General features: G+C 40.5%; 1 protein-coding gene across 5 annotated transcripts in view; it reads right to left on the bottom strand.

Moving 5' to 3' along the window:
• Positions 1-2,755: 2,755 nt before the first annotated feature.
• Positions 2,756-11,687, bottom strand: part of STK38L (serine/threonine kinase 38 like) — a 51,580-nt gene continuing 42,648 nt past the window's right edge. For 4 of the 5 annotated variants that reach the window (XM_065846988.2, XM_071816169.1, XM_065847001.2 and 1 more), the window contains 3 exons: positions 10,177-10,272; positions 8,443-8,534; positions 2,756-6,932 (listed from right to left, as the gene is read on the bottom strand). In XM_065846988.2, coding sequence (XP_065703060.1) covers positions 6,805-6,932; positions 8,443-8,534; positions 10,177-10,272 — 316 coding nt within the window. In that variant the 3' untranslated portion in view covers positions 2,756-6,804. The remainder of the gene's footprint in view (positions 6,933-8,442; positions 8,535-10,176; positions 10,273-11,687) is intronic. The other variant, XM_065847018.2, reaches the window with a different exon arrangement.

Below are 11,687 nucleotides of genomic sequence, written 5' to 3'. Positions count from 1 at the left end.
CCCGTGAACTTCACAAATTGAGAAGTCATGCCGAACTGTCTGCTTCCTGGAATATGCAAAATCCATACTGGGGCTCAAGTATGTACTATGCTGTTTCAGAAGAAGGGATTTAAATAAATCTTATGTTTTGCAAAGTTGCCTTGAGGCATTGGTTGGATTTTGTTTATTAAAAAAATAGGTAATGTTTTCTTCTTTAATAGCAGTCCCATGCAAATTTCTCAGCATTGTATTTGAAGCCCAAAGGCATCCTCTTCATGGATTGCTTTTCAACCAATTGAATTGTACAGATTGTAAAATCTTTTTGTCTCATTTGTAAAGAACATCAAAGCATGAGCAAACAGCTTGCTTTTGAGACCATACTCGTTCACTGGTTTCTTTGGGCTTCAAATCCTTTAGATAGGGATCTTTTGCTGACGTCAGTGGGAACTGGATGAGACCTCAAAGGGAGCCTGGTGGATTGAAAAATCTTGAGATGAGTGTCTAGTTTACAAGTGATTCACTCTGTCATGATCAAAGTCACTGAAGTTCTTATCTGATAATTCATTATTATTAAATAGATATATTGAAGTCAGAAGCAGGCTTTGTTGGGAAATCAAGTGTCCGAGACTAGCAGAGGTATTGCAGTTAAGTCTTAACACTAGGGATTTGTGTGTTCAAATCAGTGCTCCCATTTCGAGTCTCAAAGTTTTGTGGACGGCTGCATGAGCACAGACGTGGCCTGGGGGAACATTTTGGCACCCGCTTCCCGTTGGAGCTCCATTACCTTCATATTGCGGCCCATACATCTGCACTGAGGGGCAGATTCTGCTTACACCCCTGGAAGGAAACAAGATGTTATGCAGAATGGGTGTGTATGTAACACTTGCTATCTGTATCTGCCATCTCTCTCAAAATGTGGAGCAGGGGCTGTGGTTATGCTTTTGCACAACAGCTTCAAGGTCACAGCGCTTACTCTACTGATGAGCTGACCTCTCAACATCATTTAGTTTTGTGGGCGGGAAATACAGAGGCAAGAGCAAAGATTTTTGGTCTTTGGAAGAGGGAGGATGGGCAGGAACAGCAACCAAGGGAAGGTGGAATGCCCAGGGACAGCACATGCAGAGAGCCACGTATTCCTGGAGGAGAGAGAAGCAGCAGCAGATGGTGCCTCACTAGAAACAGATTAAAGCAGTTGGTACGGAAAAGAGATGTGGCACCAAGGGTCGCTTCAAATCAGAAACAAACTGTTCCTAGCAGAGCTCTGACTCGATTGGGAAGTGAAAAGCCTGGGTTAATTTCCCTCCTCAGCACGAGAAGGTTCAAGCCTACATATCCCATTTCCCTACAGAAACCTCCATGCTATCAAATAAACCTGGAGAGAGGTAGTGGGAGAGGTGGTGAGACAAACTCTCTCTGCGTGTGTAAAGATTCACTGACTGTAGAAGTGTTCCTGTGCCGTGAAGTGTACAAATCCCAGTGTCATTACTATTGAAAAAATAATATGCTCGTTGTATTATATATACATTAACACGCCCTTCTCTGGCATTGATCTGCCCCAATAGTTAAGCACCTGTTATCTTTCAGATGGCAACGACTTTTAAGTAGAGTAGCATTCTGTGCGTGGCTGACAGGTTATCGTCTACTGGCACTCGCATTTAAAACCTGCTTTCCTCTTTGACATTCAGGTATAGGATACGCATTTTAGAACACCTCTGTGATGTTCAAAATTTACATGCATGATGGAGACAAATACCTTAAGGAAGTAGATTAAGCAGTGCCTGAACGGCAAAATTCACCCTTGTCTTGTCCACACTAAAACCACTATTGTCATCCCTCCCAACAGAAAGACAGACTATTTTGAATACTCCTCTCTTCTCTCTCCATAGGAAGACTGTCAGAAAGGCATTTTATTGTTCAAAGCGTAATTGTTTTCTTTATGGACAAGGCACACTTTGTACAAGAATTAAAAAAAAAATGAAAAATGCACCACAGATATTTGCAGTGTGGTTTATAAACAATACATTAAAGCAGTTGATTAAAAAGAAAAACATTTCTGTACATGCTGACGGCATAGCCTTTATATTTACCATTAAAGTGCTGGGTTTTTTTTGAGGAATACCAAATTTAGTAACGCAAGGAGATAAAGAACTAAGCCTGCATTTCCTTATGATACATAGCTCTGAGATATAATATCTGGTTACTGGAAGAAAAGTGTAGTCCCATTCAATAGAATTCATAAAATTCTGTTAAAATTGTGTCATTTACTGAGAGCAGCAGTTCTCTGGTGGAAGGCTGTTATTCACTGGAGGACCCCAGATAAGGTCAGTCAGCAGCTGCTAGCTCCTCTTCGCTTTCAGCTGCTCAGCTCTAATCATTTTTTACATGACTCTTTCACAACTGCATCTGCTCCCACTGCTCTAAACTCAGCAAGGAACTGGGAACAGTAGGACAAAATAATTTCTATAGTCAATCAAAGGACACAATGGCCCATGGAAGGCTTTCTTAAATAAATTATGGCCTACAGGCAAGAAAATCTGAAGTCCCTTGTGAAGAGCAAGAACCAGTTTAGAAGCAGTTTCATGTGACTGCAGTTGGTACAACTTGGGCAATTTTTGTGATCTCTACTTTCTGACTGGGAGTAGCGACACTGGGGTTTTCACTGTCCATGGAATTCAAGATGAGAATATACAAAATGGTGTCTCAATTCCCTAGATGTCTCTCATTTTGGAAGAAAAACAAAGCCAGAACACCGGTGTGAAAAAATAAATACCACAACTTTACAAAAAGAATGCTACTTTTATTTCAAATGCTGTAAAAAGCCTCATATAAATTTTTATAATGCTTCTATGTAACTTTCCCAACCACAACTAATGAAACAGTCTAGGAAAAATAGAGCAGTTGCCATTTCGACTCCAAGAACGAGCTGCTGTAATATATCAACATTAAAAGGACAAGGTACAGTATGTTACAATGCTTGTAATTGCTCGCATTATTGAAAAAGTGAGAGCACTTCCTAAGCATTAGAGTATAACCGGGCTGAACTGCAGTATTCCCTACTTGCTGTCGCAGAGGAGGAAAGTCACCTCTTTAGAAGGAGCCGGCACAACACCCTTTGTACTGCTCATGCCCATTTATCCTGGTAGTGTGGAGAGCTTCCAGCAAGCCCCTTTGCACTTCGGTGGATTCACCCACGTCAGATGCTGTTATTCCATACTGTATCCAACGGCTCAGGTGTTTAACAATTGACCTATAAAAATAACACTTATATAACTCTCCAGCAAGGCAAATTTTAACAGTGCAAATGCAGTATCAACAATATTTGATTTGTGAATGCTGGCAATTTTTTTTTTTTTTAACTCCTTTTGCACATGAAACAACCTCTGCTGGTGTCCTGTGCCTAAGGCCACTCACGCTGACTGGAGATGGAACAAAGTGCAAAAGCTCAGCTGTGTTTCCCAATCCGAGCTTCCTCCCCAGTTTCAGGGTCTTCAGATCCAGATTTTGGATTCAGGCTCACCACTTCCATCAATGCACTCGAGTTCTCCCCGCTGGAATAGGTTAACTTTCCAGCAAACCTCTGGTAACAATTTGCATACACAATTCCACATTTTAACAAAAGTTAACAAAACATACTTCCAGAAAATAAACTTTCACATGGTTGCAATCATCAAGCCATTTCAGGATCTTTGGTACTTCAAGAATAAGAAAAATAAATGGCACAATGACAAACATCGCCAAAGGAAAAAAACACAACCATCCAAAGGAATATGACAAAAATAACGAATGATATGTTGCACTTCCATCTTTTGAGAGCCAGTGTAGATAAACCTTGTGTTCTCTTTAATCTGTTGCAGTGTCACAGTTTCACCTTAAAATAAAATACTCTATCATCCTAAAAGCAGTAGTTAATATTTTGTTTAACTTGAGTTACTGATTAAAATAATGCTATGTTTAAAAAAAAAAAAAATCAGCTACCACAATAGAGGAGGTTATGCTAAGTAGGCTGCAAGCTGTTTCCCTATGGATATAACTCCTATGTGAGCACTGATATGATTAATCATCCGCATTTTTAAATGAGTATTATCTTTAGTGTTACAAATATAAGGGTTGAGCTTTTTCCCAAGTTTGTAAACCAGTGAGTATGTACAGACATAGATGTTTAATAGATAGCTTTAAATTAGGTGTGTATTTACCTCCCCTCCCACAAGGCCCACTGGAAAAAAAAAGAATCACCAGTATTACTGAGCATTTGCAGTTTCCATGAAACTTATCTTGTCTTAGCAAGTTCAAGCAAAGACTTATTTTTATATTATGCAAATAGGGTAACTGTAGTCTCTTGAAACGCGTTGTTCGCAGGAATTCCACTTCTGGTGCACATTGTGCCCCACAGATGAGACTGGAAATTAAAACTAATGAAAATTCTCTTTTGAATAGCAGTGTCCTGTGGGGCCAAGTTTGCATCTCAGATACTTTCTGCCCAAGCTCCCCTGTCTTGATAGAACAGATTGAAGGTCTTAGAAAAGGCATCTCCTTCTCATGAAGCCTCAGAAGCTATTAGGGCACGAGCAGAATGAAGTTTGAAAGTATAAAGGTGGATTTAAGTGAGTAACTGTTTTTGGACGGTCTTTGGTTAGATAGAAGTTGAGCTTCACTACATTGACAAGGCTGAAAACAACACTGGGGAATTTCAGAGGATCTTGCCCTAGTGCCAGTAAAGGGGTGTTAATTAGTGTAAGGTCTGGGAAGAAAAACTCAAGAGCTCAATGAACTGTTCCCACCTAAGACCAGCATTTAGCCAAAAGCCTAGCTTAGCTGTGTTCTGAAATAACACTATATAAATTGGATGGGCCCTGAGGTACTGGCTATTCCTCTTTGATGAGCTAAAGAGTACAATTTTTTGTAGAAATGCAGTATAAATAACACAGATGCCTGAAGGGGGACAAAATACTGGAAGACAGACATCACTGAAGCCCTTGAGGAACCCAGTAACTGTTGGATCAGGGAAGCCTACATGCACATCAGTAAGCCACTGATGCACAGTAATCTTGGTGGTAAATGGTCTTTGATGCAGCAGATGAAAACCCTAGTGTGTTTTTTAAAGCGTATAAATAATTCAGAATAGCTGATACCATGGTACCTAACAGCAATAAATATTTTGGTAATGGCTTTATAAATAGTCACTTCCATTTTGCTAGGGAAAAAAACAAAACAAAACAGTGTAATGGAGTCTTCTGTAACTGTATGCCAAAACATCCTGTGCTTCACACCAGTGGGTATTGTGAAGGCTTCAGAGTGCCTTTCACTTGCATGCAGAGGAGTAAGACAGCAACAGTGACTCTGCTTGTTCAGTTGCCAGGGACTTGTTGATCGCTGTAAACCTCTTTCGTAACCAGAAAATGGTATCAAAGATCTCTACTGTGATAGATTCAACATACTGCAGATAATATGCTAGTACAGGCAGAGAGAAATTTGCCAGCAGCGCTGAACTGCTGCTGGGCTGAGAAGCAAAACCACATCCAGCAGAAGGAGGGATTTTTGCTTCAGTTTCCTCAGCCTGGGAAAAGGCAACCCATTTCTGCTGTCAGTTTGTCACCATCATGCAGACTGGGGAGAACAGCATCTAGGTACTCTGCCTGATTCAGTCATGAGGGGTTGTGGTTCCTGGAAACTGGGCTCCAGACTCAGCTGATCCTTTGTAATCCCATGGTCCGCATGAGATGGCGATACCAGAAGCAGATGGAGCCCGCAGGAGAGTGAGCCTAGTGGGGTGCTCCATTTCTTCTGGCTTGGCAGAACCTGCTACAAGGTATTCTGAAATAAAAGGCTAAAGCAGCATCCCTTCTGCCTGGAACTTCTTAGAGACAAAAAAGAAAAAGCAGCAATTTGATCATTTTTCTAGGATACATTTTGCACAGGCAGGAAAGGCTGTTTGAATTGTGAGTAGCAAGATGATGATCTGCCTTACAGCAGGGGTAGGAATACAGTCCTGGAAACTCAGCCACCTCTTCAGAATTTGGTATCAGAAAGTTCCCCTTCTGTTAAAAATCTTCGTAGTTATTATTTACACTCATTTTTATCTTCTGAAGTTGCCAACAGGCATCATCCTCTTAAGCAGTAATACCCATCAAGTATCATTTAAAGTGGAAATACCACTAAACAGATAATGGGGACTGTCTCACCACCACACACAGTGCAAAAAGGAAGAAAGAGGAGAAGAGATGATCAGCTGATAAAGATGTCCATCGAGGAGACGCAAGGGTAGGCAGGGTACAAGTAGGCCCACGGGACACTGCTATTTAAAATAATTGAGCGTTGCCGCACCCATGGGGTATCTGCAGACCACAACTGGAACGACCTTGAGCAACTGTTCAGAGAAATTTGCAAATGTGGGCAATGTTTTTTTTTTATACTGCATATCTAAAACCCACCAGGTAAGCAGTATAATAACAATGCTGCATAAAATGATATGTTTTACTCCCAGGTGGATTAGATGGTTTACAGTACAAACAAAGCCACAGTACAGAGAGGCATAATTAACCGTTATACACACATAGGCAGTGCAGTTACAAAGGGATGTACGTTCCTTTTATTCCAGTACCTTTGTATAATAAAGTTAACAAAAATATTCAAATATTAAAAAAAAAAAGCCAGCTGGCACTGCCAACTAATTCCTGTAATAGTCTTAGAAATCCTAATCCCGTAGAATTTCCATGTGAAATTGATGCGCACCAGAGTCAATGTATTGATAACTAATGCCAAGCGGGTCTGGTGATGCAGCTACCTGAGGTTTGTGTTTTTATTTCTTTTGTGGGTTTGCGTTTTGTTTCATAACTTCCCGGCTTTCATGTAGGAAGGGATCGAGCCACGCTGCGTGAGCCCTTCAAACCTCTTGTAGGTATAATTGAGGAAAACCCAGTCTTTGGACTTGTAGTCAGGTTCCGTTGTGTTTGGCACTACAATTCAGAAACAGAAGTAAAAACAAAACAATTAAGACCAGTGTTGCTCCTGAAAGGACTCTTCACAGAGCACTGACAAACAGTCCTGAACTATTATTTCCCCAGTCAGCAGAAATTCCTTGAAGTAATCCTGTTTCTAATCAGGTCACTTGCCATTCATCAATGGCCTAAGAAGAGTTACAATTTCAGCACTTATCCTTGAAGCACAAAAGGTTTTTTGTTTCTTTGGGTTTTTATGTCTACACACAGTAACAGACTCCCATACCTTGACAGGAACCTCTAAAACACCCACAGGATATATAACTACAAAAAACATTTAGGATGCTCCATGCACAACAAACACGTATACATACCCGTCTTATCTTCTCCACAAAAAGAGGAAAAAGTTATATCTGACTTCTCCCAAGAGAACTACACCTATCACACACAAACTACTTCTAGGACTTCCTCCCTGCTCAGAGCTTCTGCGAGGCTTGTACAGCCTCCATTTATTTTATGAACAACCCAGGTGGTTGGCGTGCTGCACTCAAACATGCACTGCAGTGGGCTCCGACATTTAGGTCTCTGCCGCTTTTAGTGTTCTATAACAATATTTTCAATCCAAGATGCCCAAAATGTCGATATCAAAGTTCATATTGAGGTATCTGGACATACAATAACATTCTCGGTGATACAGTGGGTCTGAAATGCCAAAACTAATAGAAATGTACTTGGTGTTAACCAAGTAAGGACTTAAATAGCTTAACTTAGCCACTGGAGATTGATTGCTTTTGCATTAAAAAGGACAAATTTCTTTGCCATGAAATAAAAGCCACTTTAAAAAACCCAAAACAAAACAGCTTTTTGATAATTCTTACAATTGTTAGCACATCTACACTTATCTGCCATCAATTAATAGTTTTTATGTATCTGCCTATCTTTAAGCCATTAATAATTCATTGAAAACAGTGGGAGCTGGGAGAATTCGGCATTTCAGAGAATCAAGCCTTTTATATATAAGAATTTCCTACTACTTGCCAAAAGAAAATTAACAAAAAAACCCCATAAATTACTTATAGATGCACTCAGGTTCAGAAATCACGATGTTAAATAAACATCTGTCTGAAAGTTTTTGTGTACAAACACATGAAAGTTTATGTTTGGCACGAAGCTCAAAAGTCACTAAAGATCAAAAGCAAATCAGTGTGCAATGTTTTAACAGAATTTGGTTAGAAAGACTGTATGGTAGAAAACTGTACTGTGTTTTCTGCGCTCACTATATGCAAACCATATTTAATAATAGATTTAACTGTTAAAATCTGTGGGCTTGGTTCCCCCCCCTCCAAAGTTCTAAGGAAGTAGATCATAAGCTTACACTTATATTTGACAGACAGTCTCTATATCAGGCCTGTATATTACCTTGATTAGGGTATCAGAAAAATTGGCATAAACAACAACAACAGCTGCATCTGTGGAGTACTCTGGTATGTCATAGACAGACATTTGGAAATTACAATGGCAGTCTCACCTGGCTGTAGAATATCAGATTCAGGGAATTCATCAAAGTTGGAAGTATCATCAATACTTTTGATTTCTATAGGGATTGCAGCTGGTCTTTCCCTGCAAATAGAAATGAATGCCAAAACAGTGAATACTAAGATACATTAAGTTCCAGTTTTGTTTAACCTGTCTTTTTAGAGTTACAACATCCCTTCAGTTTCAAGCACAAAGGTTCCACTGAGTCCATCAGAGATGTATCTGACTTGCCTGTTTGCTGACATCATGGGGAGATTTATTGGTTTCCTATCTAGCATTATTATCTTCTTGGCAAACTTGGGGAAAACATCATTTTCCCATTAACTGAATGAGCATTCCACATTTATCTACCCTATAGCTATCGCTACAATCTTGGTTGTCACCAAGAATCACTGTGGTTACCTCTGTTTCATAAACCCGGCCTACCCAGCCGAGCAGGATTTTATTTGCATTTGGAGCCATCAGATACGTTGCTTTACAATTCTAGTGCTCATCAGCCTGGACCTCATCCAAATACCTTTCAGCTGTAGCTCCTATTTCTGACATTGAGTTGCCAGTATCTCTCATCCAAAATGAGTTGGCTCTGACATGTTACTGTTTCATTAGCTCAACAATTAGGCAGCTCTTTAAGAAGTTTCAAGGTGTCTTTCAAAGCTCCTTAAGTGGTCTGTCCCATGAAAGCATTCAAACGGAAACATGGCACTGGGGTAAGTCATTAATTTACTCCTGTAAACTTACTACAGTTGTAATTATTACAATTAAATCCACGTCTGGGCGGAACGAGAAAACCATTTTGCCTGGCTGCCAACTGTGGCATGAACAGATATGTCACTACTCTTGCTGCTTATTGATGTCTCCACCACTGCAAAGATAATCTACATCAGGCTTTCTGCACCAGAAAAAATGAAAGGATAAGATCTGGGCAATCACAAGTCCACAGTATGGATTTTCAGGTAGAAAACTGCAGTATTACTGGAAGAGCAAACCACCTCAAACCTTAAAGAGAGATGAACAGTTGCCATCATTTCAATTGGAAGTATCTGTGGGGCCACCAGAGTCTGCTCTAAAGATGTTACCTCTTCAGGTACATGCAGATGTAGCTCAGAATCTGCAGATGCAAGCTCAGGCTGGAACTGGTTTGGCTGCCTCAACTGGACCCTCTACCCAGGCTTGGCCCAGCAGAATTTGGACACTGAGACTGCGACTCTGAAATGAGTTGGCGCCACTGCCCAGCGCCCTGTAGGCATATCAGTTCACTGAGGTGTAGTATCTGCAGCATGCAGTAAAGACATGCCCTGTGTTTTCGTCCTACTTGCTCTTCATCATTCGTCTATTTCCCCTGCATTTTTGGAATAGTTTGCTTTTCTCATGTTCCTATTACAAAAAAAGTCAATTATAGTAATAGCTGCAGAGCTCATTACTATTGGAAGAGGAGCTCTTTGATGGTATCAGAGCATACATCAGGAATAACACAGCCACCCTACCACAATTTCTTTCCATCCTGGGCACTCTGGGGCAATCCAAGGCATCTCAAGACAGTTAAAATCTGATCTATGAATATCAGCAAGGCCTGAAAACCTTCACTGCCACTCACCTGCTGCCAGTAGCTGCCTTTCAAAATACAAGATAAACTGGAAATTATCATCCTTGACATCATAGTGCATGAAATTCTTGCTTTCATGGCTTTTGTTCTCTATAAGATGTGTATGTGTGTATATATACATACCTGATATGTCCCCAGTCTACTCCTTCAAAAAACGGATGACTTTTTATTTCTTCTACTCCGTTACTACCAATTCTATTTTCTGAGTCAGTACAAAATCTGAAAAAGTAAAAAGAAAAAATAAAGGGAATGTTACAAGAAATGCAGATGGAAGCAACAGCAAATAAAACTGCCATGATATCCTGTAATAGGAATTTGGGGAAGTTCTTTCAAATCATTCCATCACTTGGGGTAATGTAAAAATAGCCCACTGCCCCTAAGAGAGAAGGGAAATAGTAGAAACATAATATTGTTAGAGTCCCAAAACAAAAAGTCACGATGACCTTTTCTAAACTGTTACCTTCCATCTTCATGGTTTCTAGAAAGCTGCTGCAAGTTCTAGCCCTGGAAGATTAGTTTGGCATGGAGACTTAAGTTCCTACCCCTGAAGGCTCCCCTCCATGTTCTCCACTATTTAAAAATCTGTGTTTCAAAATCAAACAGGGACAGACACACTAAGTGAAATAGGACTTACTCTCTGATGTCACATTTTGGAACTGAGCCAGACACTTTCAAAATATGCTATGTCCACAGCATACCCTATTCTGCTTGTCACCTCCTCCTTAGAGGTCCAGATGCTGATGGTACAAAGACCTAAGGCCTATCTCTGATGTGGCCCAGCTGCACAACCTCAGCCCAGACTCCAGAAGAAATTGTCAATTTGTAAGAAGCAGCTTTGAGAAAGTGCAGAGACAGGGAAAAACAAACAAACAAAAAAATAAGTGAAATTTGAGACAGAGCTAAGACTGTTGAGATGGGGACTGTTACCTGCTCAAGTAGGCAGGAAGAAAAACACCAACAAGGAAAAGTAAAAAAGCCTAAAGAAAAAACAGGGAGGTGAAAGCGCTCTGACAACAACTCAGCAACATCAGGGATTTGTTCTAGGGAACAGCAGAGGCTGACCCTTCTCTGGACTGATGTTTGCCTGGACAAGACTCTGAAGAATCTCATCAAGGAGATGGTGAGCATACCAATGCTTGCCCTAGAAGTTCATTAAATGCTAGCTATCTCTTCTGCGTGTCAGCAAAGATATAACTGCTTTATATTTTTACACTGTCCTTGCAGTCTCTTTGAGGATGGCAAACGATGTCAACAGTGACACAGACAAGGAGGTTTACAATAACAGGAAAAAAAAGCCCGTGTCAAACAAAAAGCTTGGTCTCGCTGAGCAGAGTCACCCAATGACCTCCTGAAACTGGGAAGTGTTCGGTAGCATGGGGATGCTGGCCTCCTGCTGCTCTAAGTCAGCTGGCCTTTGTCAGACAAAATCCTGTTTGCTCAGATGAGCAAAGCCTCTGGCTGTTGATTCAGTTATCCTGAACTCTTAATTCCTCCACAGGAACACATCACCCAGATTCACAAGGCACTTTTCACATCAATACATTGCAATACCAAAAAAAACCACCAACCCCAAAACAACCACTTTCTCACTAGTTATTTAACATTTCAGCAGGCAATTTAGTAATGCGGCAAGT

The sequence above is a fragment of the Patagioenas fasciata genome, chromosome 1 (genome assembly GCF_037038585.1).
Source record: "Patagioenas fasciata isolate bPatFas1 chromosome 1, bPatFas1.hap1, whole genome shotgun sequence".
Taxonomy (NCBI): domain Eukaryota; kingdom Metazoa; phylum Chordata; class Aves; order Columbiformes; family Columbidae; genus Patagioenas; species Patagioenas fasciata.
This window is presented reverse-complemented; position numbering and strand designations above follow the sequence as displayed.